Source organism: Heterodontus francisci, chromosome 13 (assembly GCF_036365525.1).
Source record: "Heterodontus francisci isolate sHetFra1 chromosome 13, sHetFra1.hap1, whole genome shotgun sequence".
Classification (NCBI taxonomy): Eukaryota; Metazoa; Chordata; class Chondrichthyes; order Heterodontiformes; family Heterodontidae; genus Heterodontus; species Heterodontus francisci.
In genome coordinates, this window is record NC_090383.1 from 15,212,671 (window position 1) to 15,239,785 (window position 27,115).

General features: G+C 43.1%; 1 protein-coding gene across 1 annotated transcript in view; it reads right to left on the reverse strand.

The window, feature by feature from the left end:
• The window catches only part of xrn2 (5'-3' exoribonuclease 2), a 112,911-nt gene extending 89,874 nt beyond the window's left edge, over nucleotides 1-23,037 (reverse strand). Inside the window, exons 1-6 of the mRNA XM_068044391.1 lie at nucleotides 22,811-23,037; nucleotides 4,643-4,770; nucleotides 4,453-4,564; nucleotides 2,667-2,778; nucleotides 2,355-2,413; nucleotides 2,158-2,247 (exon numbers count right to left, since the gene is read on the reverse strand). Of these exons, the coding sequence (XP_067900492.1) occupies nucleotides 2,158-2,247; nucleotides 2,355-2,413; nucleotides 2,667-2,778; nucleotides 4,453-4,564; nucleotides 4,643-4,770; nucleotides 22,811-22,885 (576 nt within the window). The 5' untranslated portion in view covers nucleotides 22,886-23,037. The remainder of the gene's footprint in view (nucleotides 1-2,157; nucleotides 2,248-2,354; nucleotides 2,414-2,666; nucleotides 2,779-4,452; nucleotides 4,565-4,642; nucleotides 4,771-22,810) is intronic.
• Nucleotides 23,038-27,115: the final 4,078 nt, after the last annotated feature.

The following is a 27,115-nucleotide window of genomic DNA, read 5'->3' on the forward strand; positions in this document are numbered from 1 at the left end:
AGTGCACGTCCAAGTATTTTTTAAATGCGATGAGGGTTTTTGCCTCTACCACCCTTTCAGACAGGAAATTCTATCTATCTGGCCGAAAAAAAATTCTCCTCAATTCCTCTCGAATCCTTCTACCAATTACTTGAAATCTATACCCCCTAGTTATTGACCCCGCTGTGAACAGAAAAACATCTTCCCTATCCATTCTGTCTAGGTCCCTCAATTTTATATATCTCAACTTAAAGGCCTGCTACCTGACCCGAACCCGACAGGACCCAACGACATATGTCGGGGTCGGGTCGGACACACACTAAGTGCTCTGCTGGTAAGTATTAAAAATAAAAATCTTAGCTGAACTGGGAGTCCGGGACGAAACTGAGTCTGCACAGTGAGCGAGCGATGTCACTATGATGTCATCACGCATGCGCTGCAGCTCCGTGCAGCTTCCCAGTCGGAAGGTAAGTAAAGGGATGGTCGGGTCAGGCTCGGGGCAAAATTGGAGGGACTCGGGCCGGGTCCACTATGCATCGGTCGGGTTCTTTTTCCCGACCTAAGCAGGCCTTTACCTCAATTAAATCTCCCTTCAGCCTCCTGTGCTCCAAAGAAAACCCCAGCTTACCCAATCTTTCTTCACAGATAAAATTCTCCATTCCTGGAGACATCCTCATAAATCTTCTCTGTACCCTCTCGAGTGAGATCACATCTTTCCTGTAATCCGGTGAGCAGAACTGTACGCAGTACTCTAGTTGTAGTCTACATGGTATCCTATACACTTCTAGCATAATCTCCCTGCTCTTATACTCTACGTCTCGGCTAATAAAGGGAAGTATCTCACATGTCACCTTAACCACCTTTTCTACTGCCTTCAAGGATCTCTGGAAATGCGCTCCAAGGTTCCACTGATCCTCCACACTTCTCAGAATTCTACCATTTGTGTATTTCTTTCCCAGGTTTGCCCTCCACATATGCATTAACTCACCTCAATGATCCAGACTGAATTCGATTTACCACCTTTCTACCCATCTAGCCTGTCCATTGATAACTTCCTGCAGTTTACAGCTTTCTTCCTCACTATCAATTTTTGCATCATCGCCAAACTACTTTTTCATGCCCCCTACATTTAAATCTAAATCATTGACATATACTTCCAGTATACATCAATGTAGAGATCTAAAATTGCCCTGAATTTTACATACCAATATTAAAATTGCTTCAAGTCAGATCGGGACTTACAGGCTACCCATGATAAGTAGAGTTCACTAACTTTTAATTCAAGGCTATAAGCTTCTCCAGAAGCATTTTACCATTACAGATTATGGAAAAGTCAGCACAAGTTACAGTATACACTTATCTCTGAGGGTTGAATATACACGGCAAAATCATCCTAGCTCTCCTACCTTGCACCCTATCAGACCGTCTCCATTGTTCTCTTACACTTCCTCTGTACTTGTTTAAACCCTTTTGCATCTCTAACCTTTTCCATTTTTGACATAAAACATCAATTCTGTTTCTGTTTCCACAGATGATGCCAGACCTGAACATTTCTAGCACTTTCTGTTCTATTTCAGATTCCCACTATTCACAGTATTTTGTTTTTGTTCCTATCTTTTTAAATTTGAATTGCTGACTTGCATGAGATATTGCAGATTGCTGTTATGCAAAAGCCTCTCTCCATGGCATTTTTGTTTGCTGAACTCTTGTAAATATTTCAGTTACAGCCACATTTTGGTGACTGAAAACAGAAAACCCAGGCAGACAAGTTTATTTTCACTAGAGAAAAACATACTGAGAGGAAGTGGGAATACAATCTCTATTTTTGATAAGAATGGAAAATTTTGTGCAAAACAAGGTTCGAGAGAGTCAGAGGACAAGATTCAACCAAAGAACCTTAAACTGAACCCAAGGTTAATATAACTGTTGATTTATGGAATAGTCTGGCACTTAGTGGAGTATATGCTTCAACAGTTGATAAACTCAAAAAAGAAAAAAAGATTCCTTCCCAACTCAGCAAAAAGTACAACAATGCAAATGAATTGGAATATCATGCAATATAAATATCCAGAAATACAACCAGCATGACAAAACAAATGAATTGGGGTGAATAGTCTTCCCTCACTAGCACACTATTGTAAATGCTCTTTTAAGATATAAAAATGAGCTGACACTTACAGTTAGGTTTTTCCATCCCACGTCACTGTTTAAGCGATCAGCAACATAGTACCTAAGACACCGTGCTAGGTTGTCCATGAATTCTGTTCCCTTGAATAAATCAAACGGAGCATCTCAAATCTAAAATCTCGTAAACACAAAGAAACACAACATAGACTGGAATTTCATATGTCCATTCTCAAATGATTAATACTTACTGGAGTAATGCAGTTGCTGTCAAACCGTTCTTTTCTCTCTTCTGGAGGCAGATATCCACCTGCAAAATGGGAATGCCAGTTTCACTCAGAGTGGAGATTAAGCACAGAAACAGTACAAAGACAACCTTCATATTCATTTCTTTAAATGCTACTGAATTCATATCTAATTTACAGTTTATATCTGATATTCAGCCAGAAATTTGGCACATGTAACTTATCAAGAATGTAGGTTGATCAACTATTGCTTTCAACAATATGATAGATGGGGGAAAAGGGAAGAGAAATAAATGACACAACACAACTATGCTTTACCCTTAGAAAGCACTTCTTCCCTCATTTGTTTCTTCTCCTCAACCAGCTCCATTCCTTCTTTGGATGCACGAAATCGTCTAGATCGCTGCTGGTTCATTTTGGCACGAGGAGCCTAGAATGACATGTATGCTTGTTACTTTTACGCTTATGACTTAAACTAGGTTCAATTCTATCACTCTCTTACATGCGGCTGCAGGTGTATTTTAGAATATTTATACTTTGCTGTTATATTTATGATTATTGCCCTTTATTTTTGGCTATTCATTATTTCAAAGATAAATATATAGACTTACAATTTTTCTTTGCAGATTATTTGAAGCATATTACAAATTTAATTTTCAGACATTGTTAACAGCTTAAAAGGTAATATCTCTGCTAAAAGAAGTAGGATCAAAAATATTTTGATTGCTGCTTTTGGTACTAAAAGCATAGAAGAACAGGTCGGACTTTTTCTGCATCAAAAAAAAAACACCAATGCCATAATAAATACAAATCTCTGCCATCACCTGTGTAATGGTACTTTATCAACATACAAAACTAAAATTAGCACTTATGAATTTACTGTGCAGTAAACTGATACTCCATGCTCAAATTTCTTAAATTTGTAGCAAAGCCTCAATGCCAGTGCAATTTTTAATGATTGAACATGAAGTGAGATACTCCATTTAAAAACTGAATTAACTGATAAGCCCAATGATGAAGTTCAAAAAGCCATTATACCATTTATTACTTTTGAAAATATGTTAAGATCACTCGATACATTGCTACTTTTTTTTTTTGCAATGAATACATTTCCATAGCGATATGTGGTCCACTAAAATATATGAATTAAATGTTCACTTGTTTTGTACTGTTATGTATTGCTGAGTTATACTGACAAAAATCAATGAAATTCCATTTGTCATTTATCCATAAAAAGTATACCCATCTATAATTTAATAGAAGCTGCAGGTCTTCAATATTTTTGACAGATTACTAAATTCACATTTTATTTAACTGGAAAATTAGACTACTGTAAAATTATGCAATAAACATTTTACTAGAGCAGGAAATGAGAACTTGCGAAATTTATAATTCTACCTGTATCTCCACTTCCCAACCCGCACTACAATTTAGCAAAAATTATACTTTTGTGGGCCATCTATCTTCGTGAAAATATATTTACTGCAAAAATAACCAGTTCTACAGTATATTCTAAAATATCTCTTGCTACACAAAAAGATTCTTAGTAACATAATAAAAGTATCAAAATGAATTCAACTACACACCGATCTGGAGTACTCCAATGTTCCTTCTAGATACTGTAAACACTCATTCAAATGTTATGTATATAAATATTACACATTAAAACACAATCAAGCGCTGTCAACATAATACAAGGCACAGACAAAATATCTTTCAGCAGTCAACTCACAACAAACAGCAATTTACCATGCTAAAGCTTTGTTATGAAATTCAAGCCCAACTATCTCATTTCCAAATTCAAATGATGTCACTAGTTATATGTAGAACAGGCTACACATTGCAAAAATATAAGTTAGTAACATAGAACTTTTTGTTTCATAAGCTAATAATGTAGCTACAAGCACCTTTAAATCTGTACTTAATAGGCATAGATTCATTAAATAGGGTGCTGGTTAAGGCAAAGTTAGCTGTAATTGACGTGTGAGAAGAGGGATAACTCTGGCGTGAAAATGCAAAAAAACTTATCAAATTTCAGACACCACTATAGGACCCTCAAAGTTCATGCAGCTGGCCTCTTGAACCAGAAAAAACAGGTACTTACAACTCCATCTATTGCCATATAAAGTAGGCGCCTTGGTCTAACAATGTTAAACAATCGATCAATATATTCAAATATGGCCACCATCATTTCATCCTCATTCTTGGGAGCTGGCCTGCAAGATACAGTCAAAAGAATCAGAATTTTGTCCAAATTGACAGAGACAGAAAAGTTATTACAAGAGAAATATTACTTGTTTTCAGGATGTGTGCACGGATGAATAATGCCGTTCATGTCCAAGTACAGATTATCAAACTCCACTTCATTTGGATTAGGCTTGCTGCCGTCCACAGGAGCTGTAACTCCATTGACTTCTTTGGCCTGTGCAGGGTTGAATACAGAAAAGTCACAATACGTAGATACATAAAGTTCTGCCAATTAATCCTCTCATAACTACCCCATAAATTTTAATATAGGAAAGACATTGCTGAAAGTTAAATTTCAACTGCACATCAACACAGACTATGTAGCACAACTCTGGTGCAAAGGCAACCAAAGTACACCTCGGCAAGAGATGACAGATTGCCTGCAACACATATTTGCTTGAGCTTGGCAGTTGCAATTAAGTTATACTGAAAAAGTTCTCAGACAGTCCACTGGAGTATAGGGAGGAATTTTAACCTATCCATCTGGCAGAAAACAGAGGAGCAATGAAAACATGCAGTGCGACTCACCCCTGCGGATCCTGATATTAGTCTACGATTAGCATTCTGAACATGCCCTGCTTTTAATGTGACTGGGCTCAATAGCACCATTTGGGCCCGAATGTATTAGCAAGGCTAACTTTGTCAGGAAGAGTAGCAGCAGCCCAGAAGAAAAGATTTTTTGCTTTCTTTTGGACAAGGCCCCCATTGAGAAACTCTGGCCCTCCCCTTCCCCAGGCTTCCTTTTCCATTTGACCACCCCTTCCAACCATTTACATTACTGCTGAATGAAGCATTTATTCGAGTTCCCAGTAGCAGCCTCCCACTGCCCAAAATCCCACACACCGGGCAGGTAGTGCTTCATGCCAGGTTCTTGCAGGAGATTGACATCATTCATGCAGGTGAGACGTGAGAGTTAAATTTGTGCAGGCATCCTGCTACAGAGAGCCAGACAGCTTCCCATTCAACTGGGTTCCAGCCACACTGATCCTACTTCATATTTAACTAGTGATTTTCGGTGGCTTTGCTTCGATCAAGTCAGATGAAACTCTTTTATAATGACAGCAGCATTATGGCATGTAATTTAGAAAGCATTACTCTACGGGTGAGGTGGAGCTGTGTCCCTTGAAGTAATTGTTTGTTAAATATAAACAGAGCCTCAGGCGAATGAATAAATGAATGGTGCAGTGCGATAACAGTGAGAGTTTAATTGCCCTTCAGAGTGCCAGTCAGAATCTGGGAGTAAATGAAATTTAAAAAAAAATTATGGTTGCTAAGCTTAAGTTATAAGTTAATAAGGTACTTTGGGCTTGAGGAATCTCCTCTGTATATTCCAAATAACTGACTTGTTGAAAAAAAAGTTCAAATTGTCCGAGACAATCACCTGCAAGAAATGTTCTGATAAAACTGTGCCAGAAGTCGTATATTCAAGTTTGCCGATGACACCAAGTTAGGTAGCTCAGTAAATAGTTAGACTAAAGCAGGAAGTTACAAAAGGGATTGATTAAGTGAATGGGCAAAGCTGTGGCAAATGGAGTTTAATGTGAAGAGATAAGGTCATTGAGTCAAGAAAGTTAGATCAGGGTATTTTCTAAATGGCGAGAATCTAGGAACTGTGGAGTAGAGATTTAGTAGTCCAAGTATAGAAATCACTAAAAATCTACTGGACAGGTACAAAATATAATTAAAAAGGCTAATGGAATGCTCACCTTTATTTCAAGGGGAGTGGACTATAATTGGTTGGAGGTCATGCAAAGCCCTATTAGGCCCCTTTTAGGTTCTGTGTTCAGTTCTGGGCACCGCAGCTCAGGAAGGATATAGTGGCCTTGACAGGGGGTACAGTGCAGATTCACCAAAATGATATCGGGGCTAAAAGAATTAAATGAGAACATGAAGCATAGACAAGGCTTGTACTCCCTTGAGTTTTAGAAGATTAATGGGTAATCTAACAGACGTGTTTTAAAGGGTTGGATAGAGAAACTATTTACTCTGGTGGGAGAGTCCAGAACTAGGGGGTATAACCTTAAAATTAGAGCTGGGCTGCTCAGGGGCGATATCACAAAGCACTTCTTCACACAAAGGGAAAGGTGATCTGGAACTCTCTCCTTCAAAAAGCTGTGGCACCTAAATCCATTACAAATTTCAAAAAGTAGTACTGATAAATTTGTTATGCAAGGCAACTAAGGGATCCAGAGCGGTGTAGTTGAGATACACATCAACAGTGATCTAACAATGGCAGAATATGCTTGAGAGGCTGAATGGCCCACTCTTGCTCCTCTGAAAGCGGTATAAGTTTTTCCACAATTAAATCCAAGGGAATGTAAGAAATAGGAGCAGGAGTAGGCCAGTCGGCCCCGCGAGTCTGCCCTGCCATTCAATATTATGGCTGATCCTGTACCTCGATTACAGCTTCCCATGCTGTCCCCATATCCCTTGATTCCCTTACTTTCAATTAAATTTATTGCTGCAGTCTCATGAACCAATATTAATTACAAGGCTGCATATGTGCGCTAACTTAAAGGGGCAGACTTATGCGCAGCCTTCCCTTGCACTTTTGGGTTGCTGCACGACCATGCAGCTCAGAGGGAACATTGGTTACAACTACTGAAATAGTAAATTTCTCAGTTCATAGGCTCAACCAGAAGCCAAAAATATATGCATACTTTATCAACAGGACCATTTTCTATGAACAAATTCATACTGCACCCAGACACCATTTGTCTGACTTAATATTCCAACTGGACCTCCAGGAAATGCTGCATATATAATTATCTGATTCTACCATCTAATAACCATCTATGTCCAATATTGCTGGAGGACTAAATTGGACAGCTATTTCAAACAGCTGGGATCTGCATGACAGGCCGAATGGCCTCCTTCAACGCTGTAAGATTCTTGATTGATTAATGCAGTACACCAATGCTCCCCATACTGTTTAACATTCAACTTTATCTTCAATGAAGTCAGCAAATCATTCAGCCCAATACGCCTACGCCACCGTTAGCTCCTGTTGCTCTTTTTGAATTGATTTTAAACAAAGAAACAGCGAATTCTAAATTAGTAGTAAAACTGATTTAAAATGCATGAAAGAATTTATATAGCACCTTTCATGACCTCAAGAATTCCAAAAGCCAATGAAGCACAGTCAACTGTTTCAACATGAAGAGTAACAACCGATTTACACACACAAAAATCTCTCAAACAGCGATGAGATAAATGACCAGATTACCTCTTTTGATGGTGCTGGTTGTTGCTAGAGACAGCACGAGGGCCTAATAACCCATGAACATACTCAATAGAAAACACATTGATTCAAAGGCCAAGACAATTCATGTTTGCAGACTGCAAGTGTAAAATGATAGCTCAAACCAGTGGGACAAGAGCAAGCCTATGGCTCTGGCCATTTGAGCAATGAGCCATTGTATTCCATAACTGACTTGCTTCCCATTTTCAAAGCTTCGTTACTTATAGAACTAGGGGTTTACAGAAAAATGCCTTTGGGCCCCTTGTTTATGTGCTAGATCTTTGCTAGAGCAATCCAACACTAAACCCACTACCCTGCTCTCTCCGCATAGCCTTGTATCTGCTGCAATAAATATTTATCTAACCTTTCTACGAAAGGTGCAAAAGACTGTCTTAATCATTCCCTGCTCCAATAGTATGCCTCTCTCCTGTAATAGGAAACAGGTCAATCAATAGAGGTGAAGTACAAAGTCCGATTAACCCCACCCGAGTTACACTGAAGAGTGTGATTCACTGCCTAGCAGTAGTGTATACACAGATGCCGAGTTCCCAGCAGCTGGAGTATTTAAGCATACTTTAAAAAGCTCCAAGTTTCTAATCTGAATCAACAGACTGCAGCAATAAAACTGAGAGGAGAAGGAAGAGTACAAAATGCACCGTGATAACATTGCTCCAATACAATAACTCAAATAAAAACAGAAAATGCAGGAAACATTCAGCAGGTCAGGCAGCATCTGTAGACAGAGAAACTGAGTTAAAGTTTCAGGTCAGTGACCTTTCATCAGAAATGGAAAAAGTTAGCAATGTAGCAAGTCCCAAGCAAGAAAAGAGCCAGGGAAGCTAGGGGTGCAGAAGAGAACAAAAGGAAAGGTTTGCGATTGAGTGGAAGACAGGAGAGATTAAAGAACAAAAGGGATGATGCTACAGGCAAAAGATGATGCTAATGGTACAAATAAAGAAACAAAGAATGGTCTTGAGGTGGTGTAAATGGGAACAAAATCAGCAGCAGCCATCTAAAAAAAAAAGGAAAAACAATGGAGGCAAGGAATATGATCTGAATTTTTTGATTTCAGTTAAGTCCAGAAGGCTGTAAAGTGCCTATTCAAAAGATGAGATGCTGCGCCTTGAACTTACGCTGAGTTTCATTGGAACAGTGTGGGATCCCGATGACAGGGACATCAGACTTGGGCGGAGAATTAAAATGACAGGGGGCTGGAAGTTCTGGGTCACACAAGGACTGAATGGAGGTATTCTGCAAAGAGTTTACTCGATCTGCGATTGGTCTCCCCAATGTAAAGTAGATCGCCTCGTGAGCAGTGAATATAGTATGCCAAGTAGAAAGAAGTACAAGTAAACTGCTGTTTCAAACAACATTTGCTGTTTCACCTGGAAGGACTGTTCAGGGCCTTGGATGGTAAGCAAGGAGGAGGGAAAAGGGCAGGTGTTACACCTCCTGCTCTTGCATAAGATGGAGAGGCGTTTTAGGGGTTCTTGAAGAATGGACCAGGGTGTCAAAGAGGGAACATTACCTATGGAATGCTGAAAAAGGAGGGGAAGATGTGATTGATGATACCAGAAATGAATAATGAATTGAACTTGGAAGCTGTTGGGGTGGAAGGTGAAGACAAGGGGAACCTTATTATGGTTCTGGGAGTGAGGGAGAAGAACCCTGTCGACCACTGTGGGGAGGATGGAATCCTCAGACGAAGAAAAAGGAAGACATGTTGGAAGCATTGGCATGGAAGGTGGCACTGTCAAAACAGATGCAAAAGTTTATCTTTATTCATTCTTGGGATGTGAGCATTGCTGGCAAAGTCAGCATTTGTTATGCACCCCTAACTGCCATCAAGAAGGTGCTTCAGAAATGCCTTCTTGACCTGCGAGAAATCCTGTGGTGTAGGAACACCCACAGAGCTGTTAGCAAGGGAGTTCCGGGATTTTGACCCAGCAACTTAGTTCCAAGTCGGGATGGTGTGTGGCTTGGACTGCAACTTGCAGGTGGTGGTGTTCCCACACGTCTGCTATCCTTGCCCTTCTAGGTGGTAGAGGTTGTGGGTTTGGAAGGTGCTGCCGAAGGAGCGTTGGCGAGTTGCTTGTGGATGGTACACAATGCTACCACTGTGTGCCGGTGGTAGATGTGGTGCTGATCAATCTGCGTTGTCTTGCATAGTGTTGAGCTTTTTGAGTGTTGTTGGAGCTGCGCTTGTTCCTTCTAGATGGTGGATATGCTTTGGGGAGTCAGGAAGTGGGTTACGCACTGCAGAATTCCTAGCCTCTCACTGCTCTTTTATGCACAGTGTTTATACGGCTGGTCCAGTTCAGTTCCTGGTCAATGGTAACCCCAGGATGTTGACGGTGGGGGATTCAGTGATAGTAATGCCGTTGAATGTCATGGGGATATGGTCATTAATTGCCTGGTACTTGTGTGGCACGAATATTACTTGTCACTGATCAGCCCAAGCCGGAAACGTCGTCCAAGTCTTGCTGCATGCGGGCAGGAATTGCTTCTCGAATGATTCTGAATGGTACTAAACACTGTGCAAACATCCCCACTTCTGACCTTATGATGGAGGGAGGGTCATTGATGAAGGAGATGATGATTGGGCCTATGACACTACCAAGAAACTCCTGCAGTGATATCTCAGGGCTGAGATGAATGGCCTCCAACAACCACAACCATCTTCCTTTGTGCTACGTATGATTCCATTCAGTGGAGAGTTCTCCCCTCCCCGATTCCCACTGAATTCAATTCTGCCATGGTTTCTTGGTCAAATTGTTGTTGTCAGTCCCTCAAAATGAGGATGATGCCTGCCAGGCATTCATGATTTGTGTCTTCAGGTGACTCAACAGGCTAATCCTGGAGCCATAGATCTTTAGGCAGAGGGGACAGCAGTTGCCCTGAGGAACGAGGAATTCTCAAGCCAGGGCTCTGCTCTCTCCCCTTCCGCTTCTGTCGCTTCACTACAGCACAGTTTATACCATTAGTTACCAAATGTGTTGAAATTTGTTGGATGACGCATTGCCACACAGTACGGTTTGTGGCAAGTTTCTCCCACACTCTGATGTCAATTTGTCACCTTTTCAATGAGGCCTTGAGCGCCCTTAAAATGTTTTCTCAGTCCTCATCGAGATCAGGTGCCATCCTCAAGTTGTGAGGAGAAGATCTGCTTCATAAGCCGATTATTTGGCATGCGGATAGTGTCCAGAGCAGTGGAGCTTATTTCGCATGATCGTGGTTGTGATGCTGGAAGAACTGGCTACAGCGAGGACGCTGGAGTTTGTTCTCCTGTCTTCCCACTTGACTTTGAGTATCCTGCGGAGACACCGTTGGTGGAAATTTTCCTATGCCTGGAGTTGTCTTTGAGGTGACTCAAGTCTCATTGCCATATAGAAGGGTGGTGACAACAACAGCACTGTAGACAAAAGCCTTTACCCTCTTTTTGAGATCTCTGTTGTTGAAGTCACAGTTGCAAGGTTTTTGGAAGGTTGTGCTTCAATGGTGACTTTTTGAGAAAGTCAGCTGCCGAGATACGAGAAATGCTCAACGACTTCTAAAACGTTTCCCCATCGATCTAATAGCTGGAGGTGTAGATGCTTGTCCAGGGGTTTGGGGGGGGGGGGTTGCTGGTGGAGGATTTTAGTGAGTTAAGAGGTTAAGGGTGGTCTGAACGTCACTTGCAGCGTGGGCCACATCTGCACAGTTATCTGCATATTGCAAGTTATGAATGTGAAGAGTCACTTTAGTCTTGGCTATCAGCCAGTTTAAGGTTGAAAAGCTTGCCAACGAATCAAAACTCAAATCATGACCCCTTGTGGATGTTATGCACGAATGAGTTCCATGGCCAGACTGAGGTAGATAATGAAGAGCAGGCGCAATCCAACAACCTTGAAGTCCATTCGGATACAAAAGGGCTCAGTTGACAATGTTTTTCACAGGTCGGTTGCTGTCATACCGTCATGCAGAAGTCGCAGAACAAATTTTGCTGGACATCCAAGTCTCTAGAGAACTTTCCAAAGGGCTTTGCGATTGATGGAGTCAAATTCCTTTGACAGATCAATAAAAAGCCATGTAGGGCTCTTTGTGTTGTCCCAGACATTTTTCTTGAATTTGTCAAGTGACAAAAAACATGTTGGTGATTTCCCGGATGGCCAGAAACTACACTGGGTCTCTGGAAGAAAGTCTTTGCTGACTAGAAGGTGGCGGGTCAGGAGGATTCATGAGAGAATCTTCCTGACAATACACCTCTATACTTCCCAAAAATAGATTTATCACCCTTCTTGAAAAGTGAGAGACAATGAAGCCGGAAGGTAGCACCTCTTCTTCCAGATTATTGTAAAAAGGTCAGAGTTTGAGCAAAAATTCATGACTACCAGCTTTATAGATCTCTGCACGAATGCTGTCCAAATCACACGCCTTGCTGTACTTCATCTGTTGGATAGCCTTTAGTATCTCAGCAAGTGTTGACAGCATATCCAAATTTGCTCTCAAGCTGCTGAGGGATTGTTTTGATGGTTTTGTCAGCTACTGTAGACTCCCAATTGGGAAGGTTCCAGCAGTGCTCCTTCCAATGGTCTAAGATGGCTACAGCATCTTTGAGAAGAGTATTGCCATCTTCAGCTCGAGGGGGGGGGAAATGGATCATTTGGTTTTGGTCTATAGATGGTCTTGATGGCCTGGAAGGAGCTGCGTATGTTGTGCCAGTCTGCACAGCATTGAATTTCATTGGCCATCTCTACCCACCACTGATTCTTGATGACTCCTATCATTGTCTGTGCTTTGGATTTGTGCAAATATTCTTCACATTCCTGCTGTGATGCCAGCTGATTTTGACACAAAGGAGGCTTGGTGTTTTCGATCAAGAAGTTTGCATATTTCTTCATCATTTTCGAACCAGTCTTAGTGCCTGTGAAAACCAAACCCGAATATCTGGTTATGTGTCTCATGGGTCGCAGATATGATCTTGTCCCAAAGGCCTTCCACACTGGCATCACTGGAGCCTGTGAAAGCAAGATGGGAAGTAGGTTCCACCTGGAATTGTTCTCTGGTTTTTATATCCTGAAGAGTATGGATGTTAAATCTCCTGGATTCCTCTGAGGATCTTAAGTGTCAGGGTGCCAGGCGTATGCTCATGGTGCAGCATACAAGTCTGTGGTCTGTCCAGACGTCATTTGCACTCCACATGGCACAGGTGATGTGCACATCCTTCCTAGCCTGGTCCTGGACAATGACGTTGTCCAGGAGGTGCCAATGCATGGATTGGGGATGCTTTCACATTACCTTGTATTTATCTTTCTGATGAAACAATAGGTTTGTGATGGTGACCCCATGTTCAGTGCACTTGGTGAGTAGGAGGAGATCATTGGCATTTGATTTCCCCGCTCCCTCTTTCCCAATGGTGGCCTTCCAGATGGCATCAAAATCTCTCAGAAGATGCAAATTATCTTGTTTTGGGACAACTATCAGTACAGAATCCAGAACTACATAAAATAGCTCTTTGGTTTCGTCGGAAGAATTGGGATTGGGAAGCATAAGCACTGATGATTGTGGCCCATTGCTTGCCACTAAGCTGAAGGCGTAGAGTCATGAGCTGTTCATTAATGCCAATTAGAAGTTCCATGAGTATATCTGCAATTCTATTTTTGATGGCAAACACAAATTCATGGCCTCAACGATCCTCCTCTGGTTTCCCCTTCCAGAATAATGTGTATTCTCCCCTTCCTTTGTAAGTTGTCCTACTGCAGGGAGTCAGGTTTTACTGAGAGCAGCATCATCAAATGTTTATCTTGCACACTCCCCAGAAACTATATTAATTCTCCTTTCAGGGCATTCACTGTTTTGATTGTCCATAAGGGTACGCACATTCCAGATAGAGAAATTCATCCTTTTTTTTTTTGCTTGTCTGTGTTTTCGAATGTAAGGATGGTGGTCCCACTGGGTGTGGTCCTCTGGTCAGGACAGTTTGGGACAGCCTATGTTTGAGGCACCTTTGCTAGCCCCTTTCTCAATTGAGGTGAGCAGAGTGGATCCTAAAAAGGCTCAGTCACTGATGTTGCTGCCGGGCATCTATTTCTGTCCCAAAACCAAGAGCTCAGAGACCATCATGCATCCACCACCAATTTGTGACTAGAGACCTCCAGGTTCACAGCTCTGTCTCTGATGCCACTCGCCCATCCCCGTAGGGATTTTCAATGTCCCGGGCAGAGGACTGCAAGAGTCATCTTTTCACGCGAGGAAGTCAGTGTGCAGATGACAACGCGACAAACTTGATGGGTTGGCAATCTTTAGCCAATGGCATGGTAATCCATGACGACTGGAGAGTGTCAGTCCCACTGCAGCCTTCACAGCTGTTGATATGCACACATGGCTCATTCATTTGCCTGTTTCACTGTTGAGGATGATTGGTCAAATGCTGCCTTGATGTCAAGGACAGTCACTCTCATCTCACCTCTGGAATTCAACTTGTTTGTCCGTGTTTGGACCAAGAATGTAATGAGGTCTGGATCTTAGCAGCACTGATGGGACCCATCTGAGCATCAGTGAGCAGTTTACTAGTAACTAAGTGCCACTTGACAGAACTGTCAACAACCCCTTCCATCACTTAGCTGATAATTGGGAATAGACTAATGGTACTGCAATTGTCCAAATTGGATTTGTTCTGCTTTTTGTTGACAGTACATACATGGTAAATTTTCCACATTGTCAGGTAGATGCCAGTGTTGCAGCTGTACTGCAACAACGTGGCTAGAAGCACAGCTAATTCTGGAGCACAAGTCTTCAGTACTACAGCTGACATGCTGTCAGGTCCCATAGCCGTTGCTGTATACAGTGCCTTCAGCCATGTCTTGCTATCACATGGAGTGAAGTGAATCGAATTAGCTGAAGACTGGCATGTGATGCTGAGAACCTCAGGAAGAGGGAGAGATGGATCATCCACTCTGCACTTCTGGCTGAAGATGGTTGCGAACATTTCAGCCTTGTCCTTTGCACTAATGGCTGGGCTCCACCATCGCTTATGATGGGGACATTTGTGGAGCCTCCTCCTCCCATTAATTGGTTAATTGTACACCAACATTCACGAATGGATGTGGCAGGACTGCAAAGCTTTGATCTGATGCATTGGTTGTGGGATCCTTTTGCTCTGTCGCATGCCATTTCCAGTGTTTAGCATGCATGTATTCCTGTGTTATAGCTTCACCAGGTGGCACCTCGTTTAGGTATGCTTGGTGCTGTTCCTGGCATGTTCTCCTGCACTTCTCACTGAACCAGGGTTGATCCCCTGGCTTGATGGTCATGGTAGGATGAGGGATATGGCGAATCACAGGATTACAGATTATGGTTGAATATAATTATGCTGCTGCTGATGGCCCACAGCCCCTCATGGATGCCCTGTTTTGAGCTGCTAGATCAGTTCTGAATCTATCCCATTTAGTATGGTGGTAGTGCCACAGGGGCAGCACAGTGGCGCAGTGGTTAGCACCGCAGCCTCACAGCTCCAGCGACCCGGGTTCAATTCAGGATACTGCCTGTGTGGAGTTTGCAAGTTCTCCATGTGTCTGCGTGAGTTTCCTCCGGGTGCTCCGGTTTCCTCCCACATGCCAAAGACTTGCAGGTTGATAGGTAAATTGGCCATTATAAATTGCCCCTAGTATAGGTAGGTGGTAGGGAAATATAGGGACAGGTGGGGATGTGGTAGGAATATGGAATTAGTGTAGGATTAGTATAAATGGGTGGTTAATGGTTGGCACAGACTCGGTGGGCCGAAGGGCCTGTTTCAGTGCTGTATCTCTAAACTAAACTAAACAACACAATGGAAGGTATCCTCAGTGTGAAGTCAGGACTTTGTCTCCACAAGGACTGTACGGTGGTCACTCCTACCGATACTGAAATGGACAGATGCAGCTATAACAGGTAGATTTATGAGAGTGAAGTCAAATGGGCTTTTCCTTCTTGTTGTTTCTCAGCACTGGTCGCAGGCCCAGTCTGGCAGCTCTATCTTTCAGGACTTGGCCAGCTTGATCGGTAGCGTCACTACCAAGCCACTGTGTCATTTAAGTTCCCGACTCAGAGTACATTCTGTGCCCTTTCTACTGTCAGTGCTTCTTCAGTGGTGTTCAACATGGAGTAGTACTGATCCATCAGTTGAGGGAGGGCAGCAGGTGGTAATCAGCAGGCAGTTTCCTTGCTCGTTTGACCTGATGTCATGAGAATCAATGTTGAGGGCTCCCAGGGCAAATCCCTACCAACTGTATACCACAGTGCTGCCACCTCCGGGGATGTTTATGGAGCATCCTCCACCCTACTGGATGTGGCAGGACTACAGAGCTTTGATCTGATCCATTGGTTCTGGCATCGTTTTGCGCTGTCTATTGCATGCTGCTGCAACTGTTTTTTTTATTTATTCCTGTGTTGTAGCTTCAGTAGGTAGCACTTCATGTCTCAGGGATGATGGAGGAGTCTGCAACATTGGCTGTAATGTGTGATTCTGAGAATATGAGTACGTTAGGCTGTTCCCTAACTAGTCTATGGACAGCTCTTCCAATTTTGGCAGGTCCCCAGATGTTAGTAAGGAGGACTTTGCAGGGTCAACTGGGCAGGGCATGCCTTTGTCGCTTCCGGTGCTTAGGTCAATGCTGGAAGGTCCATCCGGTTTTATTCTTCTTCAACTTTTCTGTAGCGGTTTGCGACAACTGAGTGGCTTGCTAAGCCATTTCAGTGGCCAATTAAGAGTCAACCACATTGCTGTGGTTCTGGAGTCCAAGGAAGGCCAGACGGGGTAAGGACGACAGGTTTACTCCCCTAAAGGATATTAGTGAACCAGATGGATTTTTACGACAATCCAGTTTCAAGATCACCATTACTGAGACTAGCTTTTTATTCAAGATTCATTAATTAATTGAAATTTACTTCCCCCTGTTGCCAAGGTGGGATCTGAACAAGTCTCCAGAGCATTGGCGAGACCTCTGGTTACTAGTCCCATAACATTACTGCTACGCTACTGATGGAGATGGAATAGAGTCCTTACAGGAAGCGGGTGAGAGGAAGTTTAGTCAAGATAGCTGTAGGAGTCAGTGGGCTCATAGAAGATATTGGTAGATAGTCTATTCCCAGAAATGGAGATAGAGAAGTTGAGAAAGGGAAGAATTGGATAAGGACCATGTGAAGGCGCGGGCAGGGTGGAAACTGGAAGCAAAGTTGATGAAATTGTCCAACCCAGGATGATTACAGGAAACGGCACTAATCCAGTGATCAATATATTGGATAAAGGGGTCAGTGAAGGGACCTGAATAGGACTGGAACAAAGAATGTTCTACATATTCCACAAAAAGGCAGGCATATCTAGGACCCACACTGGTTTCCAGAGCAACAACTTTTATTTGGAAGAAGTGAGTGGAGTCCAAGGAGAAGCTGTTCAATGCAAGATCATCAACAGCTAGACGGAGGAGGGTGTAGTGGATGGGTACAGGTTGGGCCTCCATTGAAGAAATAAATTGAGAGTTCTTAGGCCATCCTGGTGGGGGGTGGAGGTGTAGAGGGATTGGATGTCCATGGTGAAAAGGAGACAGTTCGGTTAAGAAAACTAGAAACTGAAGTGGCAGAGGGCATCTGAAGAGTCATATATGTAGCTGGGAAGAGACTGGCCAAGGGGAGAAAAAAAAAAGAGTTGAGATAGGAAGAAATCAGTTTTGTGGGTTGTTCCAATGAGGCAATGATAGGCATATAAATAATAAAAGGGTAGGAAGAGGAGGGGTACAGCCAATTAGGGACTAAAAATCAGGCAGAGGGCATGGCTGAGGTACTAAATGAGTGCCTTGCATCTGTTTTTACCAAGGAAGATGCTGCCATAGTGAAAAAGGAGGGAGCAGAGATACTGGATGACTTAAAAATTGATAAAAGAGGGGTTATTAGAAAGGCTGGCTGTATTTAAAGTTGATAAATCACCAGGACCAGACGGAATGCATCTGAGGATGCCGAGGGAAGCAAGAGTGGAAATTGAAGAGATTCTGGCCATAATCTTCCGATCCTCTTCTGAAACAAGGGCGATGCCAGAGGATTGGAGGATTGCAAATGTTATACCCTTTTTTGAACAAGGGTGTTAGGATAAACCCAGTGACTACAGGTCACTTGGTTTAATTTTAGTGGGAAGACGTTTAGAAATGATAATCCAGGACAAAATTAACAGTCACTTGGACACACATGGATTCATTCAGGAAAGCCACAGTTTTGTTAAAGGAAAATCCTGTTTAACTAACTTGCTTGAGTTTTGAGAGTCATAGAATTATACAGCACAGAAACAGGCCCTTCGGCCCATCATATTCGTGCCGGCCATCAAGCACCTAACTATTCTAATCCCATTTATCAGGACTTGGCCCATAGCCTTGTATTCTATGGCGTTTCAAGTGCTCATCTAAATATTTTTTAAATGTTGTGAGGATTCCTGCCTCTACCACCCCTTCAGGCAGTGTATTCCAGATTCCAACCACACTCCGGCTGATATTTTTTTTCCTCAAATCCCCTCAACCTCCTGCCCCTTACCTTAAATCTATGCCCCCCAGTTAGTGACACCTCCACTAACGAAAAAAGTTTCTTCCTATCTACCCTATCAATGCCCCTCAATTTTGTGTACCTCAATCAGGTCCTCCCTCAGCCTTCTCTGTTCTAAGGAAAACAACCCTAGCCTTTCCAATCTCTCTTCATAGCTGAAATGCTCCAGCCAGACAACATCCTGGTGAATCACCTCTGCACCCTCTCCAGTGCAATCACATCGTTCCTATAGTGTGGTGACCAGAACTGTACACAGTACTCCAGCTATGGCCTAACTAGCGTTTTATACCGCTCCATCATAACCTCCCTGCTCTTATATTCTATTCCTCAGCTAATAAAGGCAAGTATCCCATATGCCATCCTAACCACCTTATCTACCTGTGCTGCTGCCTTCAGTTTTTTTTTTATTCATTCATGGGATGTGGGCGTCACTGGCCAGGCCAGCATTTATTGCCCATCCCTAATTGCCCTTGAGAAGGTGGTGGTGAGCTGCTTTCTTGAACCACTGCAGTCTATTTCGGGCAGGTAGGGAGTTCCAGGATTTTGACCCAGCGACTGTGAAGGAACGGCGATATAGCTCCAAGTCAGGATGGTGTGTGGTTTGGAGGGGAACTTGCAGGTGGTGGCGTTCCCATGCATTTGCTGCCCTTGTCCTTCTAGTTGGTAGAGGTCGCGGGTTTGGAAGGTGCTGTCTAAGGAGCCTTGGTGCGTTTCTGCAGTGCATCTTGTAGATGGTACACACTGCTGCCACTGTGCGTCGGTGGTGGAGGGAGTGATCTATGGACAAGTACACCAAGGTCCCTCTGACCCTCTGTACTTCCTAGGGTCCTACCATCCATTGTATATTCCCTTGCCTTGTTAGTCCTCCCAAAATGCATCAGCTCACACTTCTCAGGGTTAAATTCCATTTGCCACATCTCCACCCATCTAGAACGTCCTGTCATCTAAGGCTTTCCTCCTCACTATTTATGACACCACCAATTTTCATGTCATCTGCAAACTTACTGATCATACCTCCTATATTCAAGTCTAAATAATTAATGTACACTACAAACAGCAAGGGAGCCAGCACCAATCCCTGCAGTACACCACTGGTCACAGGCTTCCACTCGACCATCACCCTCTGCCTCCTGCCACTAAGCCAATTTTGGATAGAGTTTGCCAAACTGCCCTAGATTCCGTGGGCTCTTAACTTCTCCAATCTCCCATGCGGGGCCTTATCTAAAGCCTTACTGAAGTCCATGTAGACTACATCAACTGCTTTACCCTCATCTTCACATCTAGTCACTGCCTCGAAAAATTCAATCAAGTTAGTTAGACACGATCTCCCCCGACAAAGCCATGCTGACTATCCCAGCCTCTCCAAGTGGAGATTAATCTTGCCCCTCAGAAAGGTTTCCAATAGTTTCTCTCCCACTGATGTTAGACTTACCGGCCTGTGATTACCTGGTTTACCCCTGCTACCCTTCTTGAATAATGGTACCACATTCGCTGTCCTCCAGTCCTCTGGTACCTCTCCTGTGGCCAGAAAGGATTTGAAAATTTGTGTCAGAGCCCCTGCTATCTCCTCCCTTTTTTATGAGGTGACAGACAGCTGGTGAGGGTAATATGATTAGTGTGGCATACATGGACTTCCAAAAGACATTTGATAGAAGTGTCATATAATAGGCTCGTCAGCAAAGTTGAAGCTCATGGAATAAAAGGGCAGCATAGGTACGAGGTTGGCTGAGTGACAGTAAAGAGAGAAAGTAGTGGTGAACAGTTGTTTTTCAGTCTGGAGGATGGTATACACTGGAGTTCCCCCTGTACTGCTTTCCTTGATGACCTAGACTTGGGTGTAAAGGGCACAATTTTAAAATTTGCAAATACAAAACTTGGAAGGATTGTGAACTGTGACAAGACTTCAAAAGAACAGACAGGCTGCTGGAATCGGCAGACATGTGGCAGATGACATTTCATGCAAAGAAGTTTGAAGTGATGCATTTTGGTAGGAGGAATGAAGAGAGGCAATATAAACTAAAGAATACACTTCTAAAAGGGGTGCGGGAACAGAAAGACCTGGGGGTATAGGTGCACAAATTGCTGAAGATGGCATGGCAGGTAGAGAAAGTGGTTAAAAAGGCATGCAGGATCGTGGGCTTTATAGACAATTCAATTGAAATTTTCCAATGGGAATTTAGGGCGGCACAGTGGCTAGCACCGCAGCCTCACAGCTCCAGCGACCCGGGTTCAATTCTGGGTATTGCCTGTGTGGAGTTTGCAAGTTCTCCCTGTGTCTGTGTGGGTTTTCTCCGGGTGTTCCGGTTTCCTCCCACATGCCAAAAGACTTGCAGGTTGATAGGTTAATTGGCCATTATAAATTGCCCCTAGTATAGGTAGGTGGTAGGGAAATGTGGGGATGTGGTAGGAACATGGAATTAGTGTAGGATTTGTATAAATGGGTGGTTGACGGTCGGCACAGACTCGGTGGGCCGAAGGGCCTGTTTCAGTGCTGGATCTCTAAACTAAACTAATTGGATAAGCACCTAAAGAGAAAAAAATTTGCAAGGGCTACGGGGAAAGGGCAGAGTGTGGAACTAGCCTACAAACATGACAGCCCGAATGGCGTCCTTCTATGCTGTAACCATTCAATAAAGGCATAGTATTTATTTATTTATCAGATACAGCACTGAAACAGGCCCTTCGGCCCACCGAGCCTCTGCCGACCAACAACCACCCATTTATACTGATCCTACATTAATCCCATATTCCCTACCACATCCCCACCATTCTCCTACCACCTACCTACACTAGGGGCAATTTACAATGGCCAATTTACACATCAACCTGCAAGTCTTTGGCTGTGGGAGGAAACCGGAGCACCCGGCGGAAACCCACGCGGTCACAGGGAGAACTTGCAAACTCCGCACAGGCAGTACCCAGAACTGAACCTGGGTCGCTGGAGCTGTGAGGCTGCGGTGCTAACCACTGCGCCGCCCTCAATGTACAATGTCGGGAAGTTATGATGAACCTTTATTAACCACTGGTTCAGCCTCAACTGGAGTACTGTGTCCAATTCTGGGCACCACACTTTACAAAGGATAGCTTTAGAAAAAGTACAGAAAAGATTTGTGAGAATGGTTCCAGGGATGAGGGACTTCAATTATGCGGATAGACAGGAGAAGCTGGAGTTGTTCTTCATAAAGAGAAGGTTGAGAGACTTGATAGAAGTGTTCAAGATCACAAAGTGTTTAGACAGCGTAGAGAGAAACTGGCAGAAGGGTCAAGAACCACAGGACATCAATTTAAAGTGACTGGCAAAAGAACCAACAAGTGATATGTGGAAAAACTTTTTTAAGCAGTGCTGCATTGCCTGAGAGCGTGGTGGAAGCAGATTCAATTGTGGCTTTCAAAAGGGAATTGGATAAGCACCTGAAGAGAAAAAATTTGCAGGACTACCGGAAAAGGGCAAGGGAGTGGGACTAGCTGAGTTGTTCTTGCAGAGAGCTGGCACAGACACAACAGGTTGAATGGCCTCCTTCTGTGCTGTAACCATTCCATGATTCTATAAGCTCAACCTAGGCTGGAACAGAACCCCTTCTTTCGATTAGGCATTTTGCAGCCTTCCAAACTCAATACAGAGTTCAACAATTTCAGGTCATAACCTCTTGTTTTTTGAATGGCAGCTATTGATAATGATTCTACTATTCCCATTTGCACCTCCTCTTGGCTCATCTTTTGCTTCTTCACTTTTCCCATTGCCATCTCCTTTTGCCTTGCAATATCATTCCTTTTGTCATTTATCACCTGCCTTCCACCCTATCACAGGACCTTCCTTTTCCCTCTCCTTCCCTGACTCTGTGACTTGCTCAAAACCTGTTAAATCTAACTTTTCCCAGTTCTGACGAAAGGTCTTAAATGGGCCTGAAAAGTTAACTTTTTTCCCCTTTCTCCAGAAGTTGCCTAACCTGTTGAACATTTCCAGCATTTTCCATTTGTACTTCAGATTTCCAGCATCAGGAGTACTTTGAAGCAAATAAACTCACATTAGCAATCCATTGAAAAGACAGTCCAAAAAAAAATTAACTGTGTTAGAAAGATTGATGCTGCAAAGACGGATAACGGTTGACATTTCAGCAGAAGTCAACTTTGCAAAAGGAAGATTTTAAAAATGTTAATAACTCAGATCAGCAAAGAGGCTGTTGCTTCCGCTTTATCAACTGCTGTAACTGCGATCCAACTGCTCCCTGGCTCTTTATTTGCAACCAAAAAAACCAAAGCACAAAACCCCTGATGATTTAAGATTGATCGTTTCTCACACTGAGGCCAGAAAATAAAACAACTGGCCTGGCAATAGCCAGCCTGGGTCAGTAGCAGTGGGAAGGGAGGAGCTGTCTGGCTTCAGGCCTACTCACACACACAAGGCCCGGCGCTCAGGCCGGCAGTCACGCACCTTCTCCTCCACGCAGTGTACCACGATAGACGGATACTTGCGACTCAACCAGCGGAAAAACGCCGGAACACCCATCTTCTTGTAGTTCAATCAGAACGCAGCTTCCGAAGCTGAGGGATTTGTTCGCTTCTTCGTCGATTCGGACCAAGTCGTTCGTCCGTTCCCTCTGTCGCGCGGTTGAGCAGGCCCAAGGAGCGCGCGGAACTCTGGGCCAACAGCCCACGTGGCTCCCTCAGCCAATGGGAGGGCGAGCATCCCCCCGGCTGCAGCGCATATAGGGCACTTTCTGAATACGTCACCGAGCCGGCAGTCACCACGCAGTAAGGCAAATCCCCACTGAGATTCATGTCTAGAATCGTTTCATTTCCAATTTTTTTCCCCCCGCTGATCAAAAAGTCATCTATGACCCTATTCATATATTCCACACAAAAATAAGGAACACAATTAATGTAAAAGCAAAATACTGCGGATGCTGGAAATCTGAAATAAAAACAGAACATGCTGGAAGCAGGTCTGGCAGCATCTGTGGACAGAGAAGTAGAGTTAACGTTTCAGGTCTGTGACCTTTCTGTTGCAATTAATGGATCTTTGGCTTTATAAATACAGCGCAAAAGCAAGGAAATACGCTAAACTTTTATAAAGCAATGATCAAGCCCCAGCTTGTGACTAATTCTGGGCACCATACTTTAAAAAAGGATGTCAAGGTCTTAGAGAAGGCGCAGAAGTGATTTACGAGAATGCCACCAGGGATGAAAGACTTCAATTACGTGCAGAAACTGGGGTTGTTCTCCTTAGAGCAATGAAGATTAAAGGCAGATATGATAGAGGTGTTCAAAAGCTTTAAGGCTTTTGATAGTTTCTCCTTATTTACTGTTTCCAATGGCAGAAGAGTCAGTATTGAAAGGACACACATTTAAGGTCATTGACAAAAGAACTAGAGGTGACATGAAGCAAAAAAATAGGCAACGAGTTATCATCAGGAATGCACGATCTGAAAGGGTGGCAGAAGTTTCAATGATAACTTTCAAGAGATTTGGATAAATACTTAAAAAGAGAAAAAATTACATGGCTGTGGGGAAAGAGTAGGAGAGTGGGACTAATTGAAAAGCTCTTTCAAAGAGCCTGGCATGAGGGGGTGAATGGCCTTCTGTGGTGGATCATTCTATGAAAATGACTTTTTAAATTTTTTGTGCTCGCGGTGAGAGGTATTATTGCTGGGGAATTGGCACTCTTCCCACTGCAAGCATTCACTGTCAACATCAATAACTGTAGGTGCGGTACAAGACAACCAATGTATGATAAAGTTACAACAATGTGCCTCACCCAACCTCAGAAAAGCATCTCCTACTGCACCAAAATGCCATTTCTTAATAAAATTATAAGGAAACACTGGGTTACCACAATGTCATCTATCCAAAAAGCTAACAGCACCGCCTTTTTAGAGGGGCACCACTAATAGAAAACTAAAACATAGGGCTGAATTTTATGAGCGCGCTGCAAATCACGGCGGTGTGCCCTGATCTCGCCGGCCCATCCACGCAGAGTCAGTTGCTGACCCCTCCATGATATTTTGTGCAGGGACTCATTTAAATGGAGGGGGAGGGGGAGTGGGAGGGGGAGGGGGATGACATACAGGGGATGGTCGCTCGATCCTAGGCAACGGTGTTCGCGCCACTGCACAAGTACTGGTGCCATTTTTAAAAGGCTTCAGGTCCTTTACTTTCATTTGCATGTTTAAAGGTACCGTTTGGTAGAAAGTGCAGAAAATTTTAATTTATCTTGGATTCTCCTCTCTCCCACCCCCACCGAGTTCTCATTTAATAGATTGACATTTCCCCCCAAAAAACACTTTTGCAAATGCCGACCTTTAACCACCCATTTGACCCTCAACCCCTTCCCACCATCCCCACGATCAATCGGAGTGGTTTTCCCTTTTTCGCCCCACCATCTCGACCTGAAAATTAAACTCCTCTCCCCTCCCCACTAGTGTCTCGCCTTGAATCCCCAAATGGGGTTCGGAAGGCACGGGACTTCCAGCCATCAGCCGGTCTAGCTATGTTTATTAACATTTATTTGTATAGATATAACAATGCAAATGAAGGCCCCACTGGATGCACCAAGGCCTCGCTGCCGGCGGTAAAATGCAGCGGGGCCTTCTCAGTGTTGGGGGTCGTGGCGGGCCTCTCCCGGAAGACTTTTCCAGTTTCCCCCACCATAATCCCCTACGCCGGAGAGCTTGTAAAATTCAGCCCATAAAACAAAGGAAATTATAAACTTAAATAATAATGCTGTCACACACACCCATGAAGTCCATGAGCCCCTGTGGTGCCCACTGGTGACAGAACTTCACGAGGATGACATTTTTGCCATATTCTTTCTGCATGAATTAGCAATTTGTGCAAAATTAACTGCAGGTTTGTGCAGTAATACCTTTGCTATTAAGAACCAGATTGCCCAAACGTGCCTCTTCTAGCCCACAGAAAATGGAAATTTTCATCCCATCAGTATGGTTTGGATTTGAACCCAAGGTGCACATATCGTCTATCATAATAATTTCTTCCATGCAGCATGTGAATCGAGACTGTTCTCTACCTTGTGAGCACCAGTCTGTCTGTCAAATTACATCTTCCCCAAACAACATAAATAAACGTGAGGTAGAACACTTTGAAAAAAGAACATAATGAAATATATCCCACGTGCTGCAATTCTCAAAAGGAGTGAAAGAACAAAGAGCATGGAATTGCAGGTGCAAAATGCAATAAAGAGAAAATCGGGTTTTATATATTTAGATATAAAAAGCAAGAAAGTGAGAATGAACTACATAAGGCATCAGCTCAGCCTTAAGTGGAGCATTTTATGTAGATTTGGTCATCCACTTATAGAAAGGATATGAGAGCAATAATGTTGCAATGAAAGTAATTTATTGGTTATTCATTTCATAGGAATATAGGAACAGGAAGAGGCCATTTAGTCACTTGAGCCTTTTCTTCCATTCAATGAGATTGTGGCTGCTTTGTGACCTAACTCCATATACTTGCCAACCTGGCATTGCCCCATATTCCTCAATACCTATGGTTAACAGAAATGACTCCTGAAAGGCCTGGCTCTAATTTTTAGGCTATGTCCCCTATACCTAGACTCCCCAACCACCAGAAATAGTTTCACTCTATCTACCCAGCCAGTTCTCTTTAATATTTTGAAAAATTTGATCAAATCATCCCTTAATCTTCTAAATTCCAGCCAATACAACCCTGTTTGTGTAGTTTCTCCTCATAACTTAACCCTCGGTGTCCAGTCAATGCTGCACTCCGTTCAAGGCTGATATGACCTTTCTAAGGTGTGGTGTCCAGAACTGAACACAGTACTCCAGGTGTGGTCTAACCAGGGCTTTGTATAGTTGTAACTTGACTTCTAAACCTTCTATTCTAGTCCTCTAGATATAAGAGCCAGCATTTCATTAGCCTTTTTGATTATTTTTGTACCTGTCCATGACATTTTAATGCTCTATGTACATGGATCCCCAAGTCTGTTATGACCTCCACTGATATTAGTCTGTCATCAGTACTCTAATCTATCCTCTTTAGGTCCAAATTGGATAACCTCACACTTGACTTTATTGAAACCCATTTGTCACATTTTTGTCCATGCAATTAATCTAGTAATATCTCTGTAATTTTATGCTTCCATCTACTCCATTGTTAGGATCGACCGCTCAAGACAAAGCCAACAATCAAAATATATGATTCTGATTGCGGTGGGAGAAATCCACTATTGATTCAGTCCCGTCCCTCCACAGATCGCCTAACAGATCACTTTAAACTTTCCAAATTACAGAAAACCACAGCCAAATTGACCATCCACCAACGCCCGAATGAGGCTAACCAAATCAGGGGTCTTTAGATCAACAAATTAACTGTTTATTTCGAAAAGCTAAGCTCTTAAACACTTCTAAGATATAAACAACATTTAAAATAGAAAAAAATTAGTGTCCTTTTTACGCTCCTGCCGAAGTGGAATCTTCCAATGTGGAACAGTCCAAGGTTGCTTGAAGTTCTCATAGCCGTCCGATGGGGAGAAAAAAGTTCTTCAACAGTTGGACAGTCAGTAGTCTAGTTCCAGTCGAAGTGATGCTCTTCTTTCAGCGATGAATTCAGCAATCAACAACTTGCAGACACTTTTCAATGAATCAACTTGGCTTTAGAATTTAGAATTTGAGGGGTGAAAAAGTGATCAGTCTAAAATTCACCTTCCTTCAGTGTAAATTATCAGAGATCTCTGTTAGGTTCATGCTGGTCCAGTTGTCTG